Below are 20,379 nucleotides of genomic sequence, written 5' to 3' on the forward strand. Positions count from 1 at the left end.
CTTTGTCTGAAAGGGCTACACAATAAAACTATTGTATTGTAAAGGATCTGTTTTGTCTATTCTCAATTCTTCTTCCCCACTGTGGAAATGTAAGCATGTTACCCAAGCTATCCTACACCTGAGCCCTGAGCCACTCAACAAAAGATCCTGTAACTGTCAGAAACAGCCCTTAAAACTCCCTAAGGACTCTTCTCTTACTGATTTAAATGATAGGCAGTTCACCTGCTGAACTTCCTTGTAAAACGTGTACCAGGAATTTTGTTTGTGTCTGTTCACATTTTCAGCCAGGACTGTATGAATAAGAGATGTGACACAATTTATCCATATGCAGCACCATATCTTCCCGAAGCACAGCATGCTGTATCTCACAGCTGCCCTTTTCACTGCTGCAGCAGGAAGAGAACAGAGGAAAGAAATAAACTGAACTCCTCTACAATGACAGAGTCTCTACACACAGCCAGTGAACCCTCAAAACCAGAATCAGATAAATCTTCTTCAGAAAGACAGATGTTCAAGGAGCAACTCCTTCTACAGCTAATCTGAAGAATACCTTGTCACTGTCATGTCAGAGATAACCATTTCAAAAGTGGGAAACAACCTTAAGGTGTTGTAAAACCCTACAGCACCACTGAAATCATTGGAGCAGAGACAATTTGGCCTCTCTGAGGAGTCACATCCAAGATCCTTAGAATAGAAGAGTTCGAGTTGGGAGGGACCTGAAACAATCACCCAGTGCAGTTTGCTGAGGAGAAGCATCTCCAACCCAGCACTACAATGAAGATTTCTGATGCAATTTTAGTTAGCTTCACTACTAAAAACAGTAAAATCAGGAGAGCTCACCAAAATAGGAACTTGAGCCCCTGTCAGTGACCAAGGCAGCCCCAATTAGCTTTGTCCTGCAGCAGTGAAGCCAGCACACAAGGCTCAGTCAGAACCTGACTTCGATGGCATTTTCTGCATAAAGTTCTGAGAGCATTTAAGAATAACCAGGACAGCTGTTGGCTCCAGCCTAAAAATGCAGAACACATCTGTTTAATTTACCTTCATCTGCTCAAACATCCAGCACTGAAAAAGCAGAAGGCTTAAAGAGGTACTAAAATTTTTCTCTGTGGAGAAACAGAAGGAGACAACCATGCAGCAGTTTCCATTCATGCCTGACAGGAAAGGTGAAGGGTGAATTATTTGCAAGAACCAAAAATAAAAAAATATTCAATATGCATCTACATAAAAGTTTTTACTGATGATAAGAGATTGGTTTAAAATACTTTTTTGAAGGTTATGTAAATGGAAGTTAATTACTAGATATTAGATTACTCCATAATCTATTTTTTCAATTAGCATATTTTCTTACTGAAGTTTTACTACAAAAGGTGACCCCACAGCAGACCCAGAAGCACAAACCCAGTCTTGAAACCTGTACTCACTTCACCTTTCTTTTTCTCCAGCACAGATTTTTCCATTTAAAAAAGTGATATTAGCAGCAGATACGTTAGAAATTGAGGCTTTTTGCACAGGCACAGGGCAAATAGGAAAAAATAACATTATCTGCTTTCCCAGAATGTCTCTGCTGATGTGTCTGGACCCCTTGGAACAAGGACTCTGGTGTCACCCACAGACCCCAAAGCCCAGGCCCCACCATGCAGCAGAGAAAACTCAATTAGAACTGAAATGTAATTAAGTAATTATAGCTGGAAAAAAGATTGAGGTAGGTATTTTTAACATGATACACAGTAGCGTTAATAGCAGGTTCTGAATGTGAATCAGAAATATTCTAAAAAAGAAGTGTGGGAAGGAATTACCTGAATGAAATAAGCAAAAATAACAAAGGGGAAGAATTATCCAAAAACTTTTCAATTTATTAAGGTCTAAGAGAAATGGAAAAGACTCAACAGATCTTGAATTACCCTGCTACACACGATGCCTCCTTTATATGCTGCATGTACCAGCAATGACAGACAAAAGAGACACAAATTGGTTTGATATTCTCTCTGCCTGGGCACAGACTTTCACTGCTCAACACAACATCATAGCAGGCTGTCAGGAATGCAGTGATTGTCAGGTTTTCACTTTGCTACCCAACCTCCATTCTACAAACATCAGAGTTAGGTAAAATGCTGCCAATAAGCTCATATTTACACTTCAGAGAAGTGTGCTGTTATTCTTCTCCTTCTAATTAAGTTGTATAAAGGCTTAGGCCTAATTACCATGACTTTAATGTCCTCAAACTGATACAGTTTTACAATGGTTTATTCCAAATAATTCCTGGCTCAACAAAAACAATAAAAAAATAAAATATAGAAAATAGAAAATTAAATTAAAAATAAAGAAAATTAAAGAGCTCTTGTTGCTAGCCTCAACTGAAGTGATACAGGAACCCCATATCAGACAGACAAGCTGGTCCCTAAATCAAACAGCCTGGCCTATTAAATCTGATTTTTTCTGCTGGGAGTCCTGATCATTCTAAGAGAACAGACAAAATCTGGTAACATACCTGTGGTAGATCCATCTTCTACAGCATGAAGAAGACAGCAAATGGTGCATCTTGTTTATGAGGAAGAAAACTCCTGATGGCACTTGTAAGTTTATGCCTTGAAGCCTGGGAGCAGTAACCAGACCTATCCAAGCACAGGGACAATTACAGAGCTGTGCCCTTCCTTATGAAAACAGCCCAGAACTCAATTTGCCTCCTGAGTTTTCCATGGCTTGCTGAGGCCAGGGTCTCGCTGCCAGCACGGCAGCAATGCCTGGGAATCCCAGACAGGAGGAACCAGATCCCTGCTGTGGTACAGTCTCTGAGCTCAGCAGAATCATTTCTACTCAACAAGTGTACAATAAGAACCTTCTGGCAACTCACAGATCTCACATTCCTCTGAGAGGAACCATCAGAGCACCCTTAAGCAGATTCCTCAGGATGGCACAGTTCCAAAGATTCCAGAGTGGCAATTTACCTCTGTGACAACCACAGGAGACTTCTTTGTAGCCCTGTACACAGACCAGCAAGATTATAATACTATTAGCTAGCAATGATCCTTTTAGCAGGAAAAATCATCAGTAAACACAAAAAAATACATAAAACAGAAAAAATCTCTCAAGCTCGAAATGTTCCATTTGGATAAAGAATTCCTGACTTTCTGTAGGCGTTCTCCTGTTGCTGCCTTCCAGCATCTCCCCTCCTCCCTTTAATTAGAGCCTGTGCAAAAGGAGGGAGAAGCAAAGCTATATTTAACTCTCTGTACACCAATGACCAGATAACACATTCTGTATTGAATAAAAATATTTTTAGTTGACCTCAAAATCCATGGGGAAAAAAATCTAGGAAAAAACCTCATATTTTCACCTTGAAATACAGAAAAGCTTAAACCCACCTTTGGCTTTATTGCACGAGAAACACTGTTGGGTAAGAGATTCAAATAATTCCTGGAGGCCAGTTAATCTGCAGAGAGAGCTGAGGATCAGTAAAGAGAGCAATGTCTGGCACCAGAGCCTCTGCTGGAATGTGGAACCATCCTTAATAGGAAGTACAAGTGAAAATTGTGAAAACTGGAGTAAAGAGATTCCTTTGATTCTCCTCTGCTGCAAGTAACTCCTAGGAAGAAGCCCTCAGTATGTTTTCTGCATAAAACAGGATTTTCTCCTGTTTTTCTCAGAAACAGGGAAAGGCATTCTACACAGGCTACTCCCAAGAGCAGAACTTGGGCTCCAGGACTGAGAAACCCCATGGAGTGTATTTGTAGTGTGCACAGAGCGTGGCTGAGCCCAGGCTCAGCACAGGACATTTCTCAGCATCTTTCCAAAGCTGCTTTTTCCATTTTTCAGAGCGCACATCTGGCAGCGCCGCGGCGCGAACAGCAGTTCCTGGCTCTCGGTGCATGTGTTCTGCATCCCATGACATCATGCACTCCTCAGCCTGCCAAGGAGCAGGCTCTGCTCTACAGACCACCAAAACAGAGCCCCAGCAGCCCTGTGGGGGAACAGGGATAACTTCCAGCCCCAAAAGTTTTCCCCTTGCAAAATCTTGTTCGGTGTTTCATCTGTTGTGCTGCACTCTCTCCCACTCACATCCATTACTCAAAAGCAGTTTTCAAATCATTCCTAAATTGCTTCTATTCTATCCTGCCTGTAAAGATATTTTCTTTGCACAAGGCTGCAACTACTCAGTTACTTCTCAGCAGAACCCTTTTTCCTTTTATTCACAGTGGGTTTTTAACTCTTTAACAACCTGAAAACTGGGAAATCTGTATTTCCCAAAGAAACCTACCTTTGTTTTTCTTTGCTCTGGGTAATAGTAGGTGGCACTGTACAGATTGATTGTTCTCTGGAGATGGGATTAATGGCTCATCTTGTGTCATACTCATTACTTAACACTGCCTCAGCAGCACAGAAGCTCTCTGGCACACTTAAGAAAATAGGTTCTACACTGTAGGGCAAATCAGAAGAAAAATAATTCTATTACCTGAAAAACGTTCATGTTCAAAATCTTTCAAAACTATTTAAAGAAAGGCAGACAAATGCCAAGACCAAAGATCCACGACTTACACACTTACTGGTGGGGAGACCTGGAGCCAAGAACTGCTGCACGATTAGACCCTGGAATTTACCAAAACTGGCTCTCTGCTCCAACTCCTGTTATCAATCCCAAACCAATCAGCCAGAAGGAAATAGACGTACAGATACTGCAACTTGGTCATGAAGTCACAATGAGAGATAAGGCTGCAAGATTTCCCCACAATAATTTCACTAACAGAGGTGAAAAACAAGGTCTCTAAAGCTGATTCCTCTTAAATAGGGCTTAATTGTCAAAGGGTGGAGAAAAATTGCGACAGATTGATATTTCAAAATGACAAATTTCAGTTTTCTTCTCATGTAAAGTGGTCTCGTGCAAAAGAGCCAACTCACTCATCAGGCAAGGGTCACTCAGAGGTTACCCACAGAAACAGGACACAGCAGAAGCCAGGTCTGTCACAAATTACCAGGCACATTGGCTCCAGGCAGCAGCAGCCCATAAATCCATTTCCCCCAAGACAGTACTTGCATTTCTAGATACAGTGATTCCACTGACATCTCCTTTGCTTGCCACCAGAGCATTTCCAGATATCAGTCTAATGTTCCAGAACAGAAAAAATGAGGGCACTTGAATGATTTCAAGTCACTGCACTCTCAAATGAAAAAGCAATTTTTTCCTATTGCCTGCCCCCCTGACTGAAGGTTCTCAAGCCCAATTGCTGTGTTTGGCATCAGGTAACTGCACTCAGTAATTGTGGCTACTGCCACTCATTTCAGAGCACTCTTGGAAAGGTCACCCAGTAAACACCCTTGAATTTCTTTACATCCAGTACTATAATTAAAAAATAATTATTATTTTAGTACTTTTTCCAGTGACAACCAGTGTTTAAGTATTTTTTTACATCAATAAAGATTAAAACATGCTATATACACATAACTATGTGTTTCTCACACTGAAATGTATGTTTTGTTTATACTACCTTTTCCCCTGAAAATATCTCAGATTAATTAATTGCCACATATGATACTCCAGGGATAATGTATTTTTCTTTTTACTTTTGGTAGGGAAATACATGGTATAAAGAGAATCCCAACTGTAGATAAAGTAACATACCTTAGAAATAAGGTAGATTTAAAAAGCATTGCAAGAAGGAAGAGTCAATCTGGCACTCCTACTCTGACTGTTACAGGGTGGTTTGTTTTGACTCAGGGAGTCCTGAATATTTCTGGTCCTTCCTCACTTGTAACAGCAATGCAAGGAAATTTATGTTCCTGAATTTCAGTTCTGTGTCTGTTTTCATGGCAAGTTATTCCTGACAGAGTCTTTACAGAAGCTTTAAAGAAAAGTTATCCTGTGCTCATAAAGATGGAGCACTAATGAGTTTCATTAGAATGCAGTGCATCAACCCTAGATTGAGACATAGCCCAACATGATTAATTACCCTCTTGGAATGGCTGCAGCAGAACAGAGAGGGCTATCAAGGCTGTCCTCTAATAGCTGAGTCCACCCACCTCCTCCACCTTCTCAAGAGGTGTTCTCCCTCCCTGCAGCTTGGCCACCACTGTGACAGCTGTGGGTGCTGCCAGTGCCAGCTCAATAGATGATAATCTTAATCCATCATCTTCTCTATTAGCAATTACCCTTGCTCATTTCAACAGCAAGGTCAGTCTTACTTAGCATATTTATCTTTCAGGAAAGTGTCAGTGATCTAAGCATGAGTTTTTCAGCCTCAACTACTATTTAGTTATGTAAAAACAGGAATCTTCTCATTTCACAGCTAAGCTTATAATCATGTCAAATCAAACTAACTCAAAAATTATCTCAATTACTCCTTTGAAATGCATCAGCCAATTCCCCAGTTCACCCAGTTATAGCAGTATCAAAAAACTAGAGCTGAAAATGTATCTACTTGAATTTTACTTTTCAGAACATCTTGAAAAGAGATTTGACTGCAAAGATAACTGAAATCTATTTGCAAAGCAGACTGCATGTAAACCTACAGCTGTTTAAAGTTTATTACCTTTATTATGAAGGCATTATCTTGAAAGCTGTCGCTTTTTGTAGCTCTGAGATGCCCCCAATGAGGGTATAGCCATGAAATATTAGGGACCTGAACACACTGTCCATGTGCTCCTCAAACATTACAACCAGCAAACTGCATGAAGGATCTCAGCACATGTCCCAGTCAGGCACCAAAATTAAAATTTTTCAGTTATAAAATCTCCTCCATATCTTGTTGTATCAAAGCTTGCTCCAAAAACCATACACCTCCTAGAGATGCACATTTAAAGACTTGATGGTCTCCAAAGGTGCCATCCCACCCAAGCCATTTCATGTGAACTCTGTGTTACAATAAGCACAGAATATGGACTTGAAGCTCCCAAAGGATTGAGTCCTGCATTGGCAGGAACAACAGAAATTTCACAACAGTCCTTCAAGGATGAGCACTCTAGAACATTCCTGTGACAGGTGGCAGAGGCTCCCTCAGGGACCTCACTGTGTGTGTGGCACAGCATGGCTGGGATGTGAATTGTGCTCACACATTCTGTTATTTTTCATATCAGCACCACCATGCCACTTAAGATTCTTGGCTCTGAGGATGCTGAGGCCCTGGCAGAGGTTGCCCAGAGCAGCTGCAGCTGCTCCGTCCCTGGAAGTGCCCAAGGCCAGGTTGGATGGAGTTTGGAGCAAGCTGGGACAGTGGAAGGTGTCCCTGCCCATGGCAGGGGCTGGAACAAGCTGGCTTTAAGTTCCCTTCCAACCCAAACCCTTCTGGATTTTAGGAAAAGCACTGCTAAACCCTACTATGGCTCTCAGCAGCTGCCAAAAAGCTGCAAGCCATACCAGCCCCATTTCAGCTCTTCCATTTGTAACACTTCTAATGAGCAGATGGTTAATTTTTGTGAGCAGGGAATAAGAAACAAAACAACTTTTGTTGGTGCAAGTGTCCCAGGGTCCTTTAGGTTATAAAAACCAGTTGTTTTGGATATCTGCTTAAATTTTTGACTGCAAATTTAGCCTTCTCTAGATTATGAGACAAATGTTCATATCCTCCGTTTGTTTTCAGGTAAAATAAAAACCTGCCAGACATTGTTCAAGGCTTTTTAGCTATTCAGAAGTTGGGAAATACTTCAAGAGTAAAAAAAAATTTATTGTGCCTGTTTCCTGTCTATTTCCAGCAATAAAATTTTTGTACCTCTAGATCACAAACAGTGTGTGTTTCTCCACCTTTATTACTGCAACCTCACTAAAAATCAGCAGATGGAATTCCCACACAACTGTGAGTACCTGACCTTCAGAGCCAGTTCCTCAAACACAACCTCAGGCTGAACCTGAAGGCTACACAATACTGGAAGTGTGAATATTTGAACAATACTACTGCTCACTTCAGAGGCCAAGGGACTGGGGCAACCCCAAAGAAAGCAAAATAACTACAAAACAAGCTTTCTTTATGTTGTACTGAGAGAATTTTTGGGGGTTGTAGCACTAGAGAGATTCGCAGAGATACCTAAAGTAAAATCTACCTTCTTTACCATGGTAGAAAGCAAAAAAATTCAGTTAAACATACACAAAAGCCCTTCAGAAACCTCAGCATTTGAAAGATCACTGCATTTACCTTCCTGGCAAAACTGTCTTTAACTGAGATTCACAGAATGGAGAAATGTAGATCTGCTACATTCAAGTTGCTTCTTTATGTTCTACAGTGTGATTTTACAAAACATGAATTCACAGAAACTGCAGTAAAATTTTAATTAGTGAAATACAGATGGTTATTTTCATACAAATTTTAAATTTTCCTGTTTTTATGAAGCACCAACCAAACCCAACACAATGTGCACCATATTTACAAATGCTTAAAAATATTTATAACACCAGATATGATTTATCACTGTACTTAACAGTACTGAGCACTCTAAACTAACAAACAATACAAATTACATTTCTGTGATTTTTTTTTTGTTTAGTACAAACAAAATTTAATACAAAATAAAATATAAAACCAATTTTAAATACAAACAATTTTGTGTGGGGACACAGAAGAAAAAAGAACAAAAGCATTAGTATTTGGGAGGAGAAATTGTGTGAGAGCACGAGAGACAATGGATATGTGTGAGCCAGGAGTGAGTTGCTGGTTTGGATCATTAACTGAGAGCTCGCTGCTGCTCCCTCTGCAGACTCCAGGATCAGAATCCTCACTCAGTGCAGAGTGTGAGATCAAGCAGAACAAATGTGGGAGGGCACAAAATCATACAGGCAACTGATTTTCTTTTTATTCATTGGAACACTAATTTAGGCTCCTTAAAAAGCTACATTTACTCTACACACTCCTCTTATCCACGTTCCTTTCTTGCTGCATTCCCTATTCTCTTACAGCTTTCCAAAGCCTCAGTGACTGTACCTTGCAATACCAAACCAGAACATTTCCATCTGAGTTAAGTGCACATATTTGCTGCTTTAAGCCTAGGAGGGCTCAGTGCTGTAGCTGTCCTTTCCCAAACAGTCACAAAAGCCATTATTTCTCAGCACACTTTCAGAGTGCAACCAAACCCAAGAAGCTGACATTTTTTATTTAGTACCCATGGGCTATAACCATGAAAAATTTACTCCTTGAAATACAGTTGCATGCATTTCCTATCCACCCTACTCATGATAAAAAGTAATTTCCTTGCACAGCCTGGTAACAATGGCAACTGAATGAGATGTATCACCATAAAATAAACATGAGCACATCGCACATCTGAATTCTCCAGAGTGAGACTACAACTCTGTCTTCCCAGAGAACATTTAAATGAATAAGAGGCCTTGAAGCTTGACATGTATCTCTAAAGGCATGGGAGAGGATTCAGGGCAACTGTCATTAAAATTAATCACTATTAGTGATCACAAACCTCCAGTAACGCTGTGGCTCACTGCAGGAGAGCTATCAGGGCCAAAACAAGATGTCTAAGCAATGAAAACCAAGAGCTGATCAAGAACTTACAGGTATTCCTGTGTGATAACTGAGGGGGGCTAAAGGTGACACAACAAGATCTGATAGCAGATTGTTTTCCAGCTCCTACTCATCTGGTAAAGGAAAAGCAAAGGAAAATCAAAATATTTTGTATTTTGGACCAATTAAGAATGAATTACAGTGCAATAAAAAAATAAACAGAAAATAAAAATAAGAAAATATGTCTAGAATTCCTTTCCTGAGTTATTGCAAAAGTCCACCGGAGTGAGGCAGGACCCAACCAGGCTCTGCCCAACTCAGGGGGGAGCTGTCCAGCAAACACAGAACTGAACGTTACCAGGGTTAAAACCACCTTTCACCAGCTTCTTCACACATTCAGAAAAATTATGAAACTGATTCCACTAGATGTTATGGCTTCACAGGACAAATGGGCTCAAAAATTCAGTTCTTAAGAAGCCCATGAGTGATAATGAAGATACAAGAGCTCAAATGTAACCTCAAGGACAGAAAGCCCCAAAATCTCTGAATCTGCCTGACATGTTTGCCAGGTAAACCATCCCCACAATTCCTCTTTCCTTAAACATCTCCTACCCACCAGGGCTTAAACTCCACCATGTGGCCCTTCAAACTTAGCACAGTAATTCTCATGGAAGAGCCAACACCTCCTATCAGAGGGGAACAGAGCCCTCAAAGAGGCAGAAGAAGACTCTGTGTGATTCTGTAATTCTGTGACACATGGATCCCAAAGCTTGTGAGGATGTGGGTTTACAAAATCACCTTTAATTACATAAATCAGTAATTATTAAATTATCATTAAATTGTTTAATTGTTTATTTTGTATAATTCACATTCCCCTTTCTGCTGTGTCTTGCACTGAAGTTTTTGTGTTTTATTTGTGAAGGACAGGAGCCTGCAAGCAGATAGCCACAATGACTAAAATACTTGGCGAAAATTAAACCTCCTTTTTCACCCTGAAAAAAGTTGGAAAATTATGCCTGAACTACCCATTCTCCAGTGTTTCAAGAAAGTTTCTTTCCACTTCCCATATGAGAGAAGCCTCTATTAACAAATGTTTCATCCAAGTACATTCTCTCTTTGTTAGCATCCAGAATATCTAGGGCTTGGTATACATCTTTGAAGAAGTTCATTAAAAATGAATCATAGAACCATGAATTTAACACTTGTCTAAATAAAAAATAAGTTTTCCATTAGGGGAACTGAGCACTGTATTAATTCTAACACAAGAGAAACTGAAGGAATAGTTTTCAGCTCCAGACCTACCAAGCACATGGAACAGAATTTTGACCCTGACCAACAAAAGCCATCACATCCACTGCCTGAGGAGAACAGTTTCAAATACTGGACACTAAGAAAAATGCCTTTATTATATTTTTATATATCAATATTCATATGATAATATGATTTTTTTTTTTTTTTTGTATGAGCTGGTTCCTCAACTGTTTTAGAATGAAAAAAGCAGTACAGGAATTTACATACCACTGCCAACTTCTGGTAAAGTCATCAGAAATTACAAAAATAACTGCACTGAAGAGCATAAAAAATTGTGTCTATGATAGACTTCTAAGAACTTCTAGAGAAATTAACTTATTTGACTTCCAGGACAGAAACTTGACATTCCTGAGTGAAGGGAAGAAAGGAAGAGTTCAAAACTAACATAAATCCAGAAAATAAAATTGAAACTAGAGTGTCCATTCACTACACGATAGAAACTACAATATTGTGCAACCTTTCTTTTAAACTTCAGGGGCAAATTCTCTGTCAGTGGATAATAGCTGATAAATAGCAGTGGATGATAGCTGATAAATAGCAATTATTTCTGTTGTTCCATGTCACACGAGGGGCTTTATAATTTCCTCTTTGAAGCAAACAAGAAATCATGTACAAAGATGCTTGTGGCAAAAGGGAAATGTCACCTGCTTTGTGCAGCAGTTCAGACCTCAGTGCCCTCAGACACAAATGGAGCAGTGACTCAGAGAACAACAGGTTATAGAAACAAAAATAATTGCCACAAACCTCTTCCCTGCTTGCATTAGTTTGAACTGTCACCATGCTCTTGTCTCAGAAAATGTCTGCGCTTAATGCAGCAATTACCCCTGTGCTGCATCTCCTCCTTGAACATGATCACAGGCACTTCACATCTCACTCGGGGAGATGGAATGACCTGAACAAACCCCTGCTGGCTCCATAAGGCCAGGAAGATGGAATGTTAAGCCCTGGATGTATTTTCAGCTGTCAGGGAGCTCTCAGCAAGGCCCCTGCTAATTGGTTGGGTTTTCTTGCCCTTGGCACAGCGTAGCACACTGTGTAAATGGTATCCTTGAGTGCTTCCTACTGACTTGCTAGTCAAGGCAATTTCCTGCATTCTCCATTTTTAGTGTTTTCTCCTGTCTACTTGCTCTCATAAACTCTCAATTTAATTTAATTTCCTCAGAGACTGGTTGAGATTTTAGGTCTGTGATGAGGATCCAGTGTTGTCCAGAAAGGTCATGATGTATCAGCCTGTATACCCAAAGAAGAAATGCAGGTTTATAAGAGCATTCTTGTCTATCACAGAGAAACCAGGTACAGCATCCTTGAATCCACTCAATTTCTGTTCTTTATTGTCACTCAGCCGCCAATGGGCAGCTCTCAAAGGAGAGGAGGGTTTGATGCATTCCTTATCATCCACAACATCTTGGGCACTCTCAAATTCTAGTCCTTGGCCAGCCAGAACTACAGCATAAATTCAGAGAGCTGGGACAAAGCCAGGATGGCAAACCCTAAGAAAAACAGCACTATTTGCTGCAGAACAAAACCAAAAACATCTGAGACACAGTTGTTGGTGATCTGATTAACCAAAGCAGCAAATAATGGAATTGTAGCAAAAGGAAAAATAGATGGGGATACGGGGCACAAAGACAGTGGGGTAACACAATTAGAGTAAATAATTAAAATGCAAAGAAATCCAGATAAAGTGAGTGCAAAGCAAAGCATTTCAGAAAGCAGAGCTCAGAGCAGCTGCTCTCCCTCCACTGCTGAGCATCAGTGACACTGCAGCCTCAGGAGCCAGATCTGCCAGCACTGCCCTGCCAGCCACTCCTGCCTGATGTCAGACAAACACAGTGGGCAGCAAGAACAGCACCAACTGCGGAAAGAAATCAACGAAATTCCACTTAAAAGTATCTAAAAAATGTGAATTTCTGCAGAGCTGAAATGAGGTCCCAGGCCCTGCTGAACACCTGAGCACAGAGCGCCCTCTCATGTGCTTCACTCATTTCTCCACACATCACTGCAACACTGCACAACTTCACAGTCAGTCACCACTATGGTCAGATTAGCAAAGGGATTAATCTCCAAGATGAGAAAACTCAACCCTTGTACACTGAGTAAAACCAAGGAATATATATCTCGTTCTTAAGAATAACAAAATTGAAGGAACAAACCTCTGAAGAACCAAAAACTGAGCAGAAAAATCATCTGGCAGTTAACTCCTCAAGGTTTGGGTAAGTGAGAAAAAGAGGTAACAACACACACTGAGGTTCTAGTCCGAAACTATGGGGTACAAAACCCAGCATTGTGTAAATAAATGAAAATAGTCCAAATGTCTTAAAATGCTATCCAGTGGTAATTGCCTGAATCTCAATGAGCAGGTAACAAGATATTTTTCTTAAATATCACCCTTGCAGATCAATCCTCACTTCTGCATTTCAGAATTACTTCTGCATTTGTGCTTTGGATATTCAGATATAGGAGGAATAAAACCCACTATACCATTCCTGCACTGTAATATAACTAGTTACAGTGGCAAGAGAAGTGTGGGGTAAAAAAACTACCACCTTCCAGGAGAGAAATTTACATTACAGCACTTAGACTAAGTAGAATAACTGCAGTTAATTCCATAAAAGAAAATTTTAGGTTGCTTTATTCCATATACAAAAGGGTTCCAGAAAACAAAGGGAGGAATAATGAAACCCTACAGTAAGTGCTTGGAAAATTTGTGTTGATTTGTTGCATGCTGAGCTCAAGTACCTCTATAAGCTTTTCTAATTCTAAGACAATAAACTGATTTCTTAGAAAGGAGCCGTTTTTCTTGTGTACTTCTCTAAGATAGACAACCACTACATGTGAAAATACATATTTTTTTTTAGGATGACATCACTATAGTCATCAGTCCACTGTGTCCCTGTCCCCCACTCTCATGTTGCACTGCTACTGCTCTGTAATTTGAAGAATTTAGGGAAAGGAGAACCTCCACAACTTATCTGCACAGCAGTTTTCTCCCAGCAATGCCACAACCATCTCGTCTGATGCAGAGAATAATTCCCCAGTGAACCTGACTGTTGGGAAAAACATTAACTCCATAAAGCTGTTGAAATATTACATTATGCTCATTATTTAAATATATAAATGAAAAAAAAAAGGAGCAGAAAACTTTTTGGTCAGGGTGGTCAAACACAGGAACATGTTGCACTGAGAGGCTGTGGAGGTTCCACCCTTGGAGATATTCAAAACCTGACCAGAGAAAGTCATGGACAACCTGCTCCAGCCGACCCTGCACTCATCTCCAAGGGTCCCAGTCAATTTCAGCTCTGCTGTGGTTTTGCAATACAAAAAGACAGAAAGAAATGCACAAATCTCATGACAATGTAACACAAGTTCTAGCAGAGTGAAAAAAGTCTGTTAAATGGTTTTATGTATGCCTGAAAAACTGGAATGCAACTTTCTGCAAATTAAAGACAGACTGTAAGCTGAAGGACAGGACTGGAAAGTTCCTTGCTCATCAAATTAAAAACAAGAGGTCTATTCATGAAAAAAAGTTATGTGGTCAAGTCACATTCTTTGCTCAAAAGTTTTACATGAGACCGAGGGTGGGCACTCTGCTTGCCATTGACTGAGAAACTCTGAGGCTGCTAGGGATTGTTGGAGCATGTGCAGGTTTGTTTATAAAGATGGGCAGGTAGTCAGGAGAAGTGCAAGTGGACATGCAAGTGTCCTTTCTTCTTGTAAAAGTCCTGCTCAAATGACAGCTGGAGGCATTTGAAAAATACCAGTGCAGGTTTCTGCCAAATTCCCCCACAGTGAGATAACAGCTCCTAAACCCCTCTTGCACTGCAAACATCCAAAGGCTTCACAGCTCACAATTCCCCCTTCTTCCATTTCTTTCATAGTTTTTCTCCACTAGAGATGCTAAGCCACATTTTTAAATTGAGACAATAATTTTAAATTAGGAGAAACAAAGACCATAAGAGAAAGTCGTGCCTGATAAAAAGTGCTGTAATTCTTCCTAGCTACTTTTGAATTACATATGCACATTCCTTTTGCATCATTCTCAGATTATTCAGCTTTTCTCTAAAAGGTGTTTCAGCTCTAAAAAAGGTTGATACAAAAAGGTGGTCCTGTTTTAAGAAATAAGATTATTCCCTGCCTAGCGGCTTGAACAGTAGCAATAATCAGAGATCATTACTGAACCCTGATCTTCAATTTGCCAGCTTGGCCCCCTCTCATTCAGCACCCCACTGTGCTTTTCAGGGAATGCTGCTCCTCAAGCTCCAGTCCCTGGGGCTTCAAACAGCACAGTGCCACTAATGGTACAGTCAGCATCCTTCTACTCACACAGGACAAAGAAATCAAATAAAATCAAGGTACCCCTCAGAGTGCTGAAAACATCCATCTTTGTGATTCTTGCTTCCATTTGTCTTAGGCTGTGAATGTTCCTATTAGCCAAATGTATTCAAGTTTGACAAAGTCATTTCATCTCCTGTTAATGAACAACTTTTCTGTTGAGAGATTAAGAAAATAAATCAATGCCAAAACCCAGTTAATTGTTCAGTAGCAGTAGGCTGTTTGTACCTTTTGTTAGCTGTCACAGCACTGAGCCAGCACTCAACGGGAAGTGAAATCCACATTTTAGCACAGAATTAGGTCCAAATTGAAACTATTTAAGCCACAGCATTTTTCCTATAATGTGAGGATTTAAAAATACCTCAAAATCAGCAAGAACTAAGGAGAGACTATTCAGGTATCAGAGTCACATAATATATATACCTCCATTTTCATGCACCATGCCTAAGGCTATGCAGCTGTGAGGAGAAATAGAATAAAAATTTTCTACAGCACAATCGACAGCAAAACAAAGAAAACTGTTCAGTGGGAAATCAAAGAACAAAATGAGCATGATCTGATTTGCCTCTTGGATATTTCCAAAATGCATTTTAATTCCTGAAATATTCTGTTATCCTTGCATTTCTCAGTGCTACATACACAAAATATTTTTCAAATAGCAGAACACACAAGCCAGCCCTCTCAGACAAAGGCTATGAACAGCTTTATGTGCTGTTGTTATAAACATGGTTCAGGCACACACAACAAGTTCTTGTGGTCTGTAAGAGATCTGATGTTTCTCTCTGCAATCACTTTCTCATTGTTCATGTCTTGAGCTGCATAGATAAGCATATGCATTTGAATAAACACACCTGCTCATTACCCAACATTATTTAATGCTTTAAAGAAAAATTTTGGGGTGGGGATGTTAAGAGCATGACTTTCAGCCACAGATTGTATTGAACTGATGTTAACAAGCATTAAGTGGAGTAGGAACAAAAACTTAAGAATTAACAAACTACCTAAGAAATGTAGTTTGTACCCAAAGGAGGAAAATAAATATAGAAACTTATATTTAGTAGTTCAAAACTAAAAAAAAAACTGCATTCAAATTAATATTTCTACTTCCTAAGGAAAAGGAAGTCAGGTTCTGTATTTCAAACTCAGGCCTTTCAAACCAAATACCAGTTGTCCCTACTAAGCTCCCTCTTCTGGCTAATTAATAAACTTGCTTAGACTTTGTATGCAGAAGTTTTGACCTTCCCCGTTCTGTTCTATCAATAAAAAAAAAAATATATTTTTTAGAAATTGGTAAATAAAGGTTGACATTGAAATATACAAGTTTTCAACTTCAGACAGAGCTCTCCTTTTATCTCTGACAAGTTCCACAAACACACACAAGGAAATAAACATCCTTTTACTGTGTAGGGACACTCTGCAAACTGGCACTCGACCATCTGCATGTCCTCTCAGTTTCTGAACACCACTGCCTATTTTCTGCTATCAGATATTCTTGAAATGCCTGTGTTCAAAACATGCCAAACTAGTTAATTCGTTCCCCAAAGTACACCCTTCCTTGTTCTGGCTAAAACTAGAATTAAATATGTAATAAAAATACAAATACACCTTTCAGAAATTATAAATGTTGAAAATGAGGAAAACAGAATCACAGAATAAACTAGATAGGAAAAGACCTTGGAGATCATGGAGTCCAAGCTGCGACCTAACATCACCTTACAGCCAAACCATGGCACTGGGTGCCTCATCAAGGCTTTTTTTAAAAACCTCCAGGGACAGTGACTCAAGCACCTCCCTGGGAGCCCATTCTGAACCACTCCATCTGTGAAGATAAATCATCTCCCTGACAAAGCAGGACTCTCTTCTAGTGTGGACTAATTAAAGTCTTAAGGAAGCATATGAAAAAGCCTTTCTAGAGGCTAATAAACAACTGTAAATGAAAATACAAGAATTAAGAGTGATCTGCTTTGAAATAGAAGAAAACTTCAATAGTTTGGAGCCCAGCTGGTGCAGAGCACCCTGCTTGCCACCTGCTCTAATTTCTGAGGAGAGGAACCTGGGTGATGAGTCTGCTCTTAAACTGCACCTTTAGCTGAAGTGGCTCATAAGGATGGGCGAGGGATAGACAGGAGAAATGGAATCTGGAGCAGATGCTGTTAAAATCAATTAGCATGCAAAGGGCTGGCCCTGGACTAGCCAAGGCCAGGCAGCTACTGGAGCAATCAATGGCAGCTGGTGGGAAGCAAGCCCAGGAGGAAGAGGCAACCAACATCATTTACTCTTTACAAATGTTTCCTTACATAGTCAGTCTTACTGAGAATGCCAAGATACATATTTCTTCAAATGTTTGTCCAAACTATACTACACACAAACACTCTTTGAACAGTATTTTGAAAGACCTTATCATTCTAATGTACTAATAAGAATGTCTATGCTACCTCTCAAAGTTTTGGAACCACATGTTCCTGGATGCTGATGAATACTGACTACATTAAACATTAAAACAGATGTCTGGTCTTCACAACCCAGGAACCATGCTGTGTTGAAACAGTAAAATAGTAGCATACTCCCATTGGGGAACAGTATGCTTACACAGAAAAACTGTTTAATACCCAACAGGTAATTCAAGTCAAACAATTTTTAAAGCGAAAATACACTATTATGTAGGAGCAACGGGGCGCAGCACGGTCGGGACAGACAGAGATGAGAGATCTCTGCAGCCAGCTCAGGAACTTGGGGTTTATTGCAAAGGGCCTGGGATTTGGGGTCCTGCTGGGATTTGGGGTTTATTGCACAGGGCCTGGGTGCTGGGCCCTGCTGGGATTTGGGGTTTATTGCAAAGGGCCTGGGTGCAGGGGCCTTTTGGGATTTGGGGTTTATTGCAAAGGGCCTGGGTGCAGGGGCCTTTTGGGATTTGGGGTTTATTGCAAAGGGCCTGGGTGCAGGGCCCTGCTGGGAGCTGCCAGCCACAGCTCAGAGCAGGCCTGAGAGAAGAAAAGAGAGTGGGAAAGAGAGAGAAGGCAAGAGTGTCGTGAAAAAGATGGGAGAGAGTGAGGTTCCTGTTACAGTACAATAAATCTTCTTCTGTGTTGAATATTCTAATTTGCACTAACCAATCTAGTCCAGGATACAAATCCTATAGCATTTCCATACAGCCTATAAGAATCATTATATTATCATACTGTGTTACATTTTAAATCCTAAAATCTACTCTTTGGACTCCTTCTGCCAAGCTGGCAGGGTCTGCTCTGACCCCTGGATCTGCCTGCAAGCAGAGGGTATGTCATGAACGTATTTTATGAAAAATCCTTTTGCCAGGATTTTTTCTCCTGAGAAGCCTCAGAGGAAAAGAAAAACAATTATCTGCTGCTGTGGAATGCAACAGGTGCATCTTTGATTAGTCTCATGTGGTTGTTTTTAATTAATGGCCAATCACAGTCCAGCTGTCTCGGACTCTCTGGTCAGTCACAAGATTTTATTGTCTTTTCATTCCATTTCTATTCCTTGCTAGCTTTCTGATGAAATCCTTTCTACTATTCTTTTAGCATAGTTTTAGTATATAATTTTCTTTTAATATAACGTCTATCATAAAATAATAAATCAGCCTTCTGAAACATGGACTGAAGATTATCATCTCTTCTCTTGTCCTGGGACCCCTGTGAACACCTCCACAAGGGTATTGTCTCATCAAAAGGGCATTAACTTCAGCTGGCCACACCATTGTTTTCCAGCTGTTTAGTAATTAAGGTATCTCAAAGCTTGCTTTCATTTCTACCTCACGTATAGTTTCCATATTCTCAAAATCTTTTGCCAGGCAATCATATTTAAAAGGCTTTCCTGTTTCATCTTCCCCAACATTATTATCTGGAGCTTTTAGCAAAACCAGACTTTAGTACAGAAACACATGCCCTCTTTTACACTGGGTGCTACATATACTAATATACATATACTAGATACTAATCTTTATCCAAAATGTTGCTTAAATTGTGATTTAGATTTAAGCCATTACTATCTAATTATCCTGCTAAGGCATATTTGGAAGACACATTGAGGTAGCATGCGTGCATGTTGCCTTACTCTCTGGTGCACAAGCAAATGAATGGAGAGCCTTCCCTATTTGGCAGAAATTTAAGTTCAAGGTGAAGTCGCTATGTGAGTATAAATGACCAACAGGATTTCCACCTTCCCCTAGAGGACAATAACACAAAGCAGACAAACACAGCTCCTTACCTTTGGCCATTTGGGATTGAGCAGCCGCGCCTTGATGGCATCATCCAGGGCCTTGTCATACTGGTGGATTTTCATGTAGGCTGCAGAGCGGTTGCTGTAGAGGATGCAGTTCTGGGGGTCCACGCCCAGCGCCTCGCCGTAGAGCACGATGGCCGTGTGGAAGTCGCCGTCTTGGCACGCCTGGTTGCTCTGCCGAACCTTCTCCACAAACTCGGCCTTGCTCAACATGGGACTCTCGGGACTTTTTCTTCTCAAGGATTTTGATCCACAGAAAGAAAGCTGATGGGGGGGGGGGGGGGGGGGAAAGGGAGAAATTGCGTGTTAGTGTTAAGAAATGCTACTCAAAAAAGAGATTATACTATTAGAAACTGTACAGCAAAAATTAAAGCCACCAGCATCACTGTAGAAAAAATGATGAATTCCGAACCAGATTCTTAAAAAAGTAAATTGTTTATCTATTGAATCTCTTTTTGAGGGTACAGGAGTACCAGAAAGAGTCTTGCAAAATACATCATTCCCTATGAATGTTCTAGACAAGAGCAGCTGCAGTCTGTTTACATATGCTGCACTCCACATATTTAGAAGTGCTTTTCTCCTCAGCCATGCTACTGGATTCTACAGCACCAAGCAGAGCTGCCAGGTAGAGAACAGGTGGCAGCTGTGAATATGAAGATGATGTTGGTACATCTGAAGTTTGATACCACAGAGAAGCACAGGCACACGCAGACAATGGAAAAATGTGTAAAACCTCTCCAAACCAAAGAACCTGCCCTGCAACCTCTGCTCACAAACCTCATACCCAACAACATGCAGCTGCAAATTGTTCTTATTTGGGAAGGGAAGGAGGAGTTTTTAGAACCATATACATTCACAGAAGTAAGTGGGACATACAATTTATTGTAACAACAGAACAGTCATCCTCAGCAGAGCTACCCTCCCACACTGACAACTTCAAGTAATACAAAATAACAAAGAAAAAATATTTAAGCCTCCTAATTATAAGACATTTTTTAAAGTGAGCTGCAGAAAATCCTAGTTTGCAGTCCCCTTTGCAGTCAGTGACTGTTTCTGTCAT

General features: G+C 40.3%; 1 protein-coding gene across 1 annotated transcript in view; it reads right to left on the reverse strand.

Moving 5' to 3' along the window:
• TTC28 (tetratricopeptide repeat domain 28) overlaps positions 1-20,379 on the reverse strand; it is a 107,536-nt gene that overhangs the window by 82,224 nt on the left and 4,933 nt on the right. The window contains exon 2 of the mRNA XM_059484983.1: positions 19,305-19,583. Coding sequence (XP_059340966.1) covers positions 19,305-19,583 — 279 coding nt within the window. The remainder of the gene's footprint in view (positions 1-19,304; positions 19,584-20,379) is intronic.

Source organism: Ammospiza nelsoni, chromosome 18, assembly GCF_027579445.1.
Source record: "Ammospiza nelsoni isolate bAmmNel1 chromosome 18, bAmmNel1.pri, whole genome shotgun sequence".
Classification (NCBI taxonomy): domain Eukaryota; kingdom Metazoa; phylum Chordata; class Aves; order Passeriformes; family Passerellidae; genus Ammospiza; species Ammospiza nelsoni.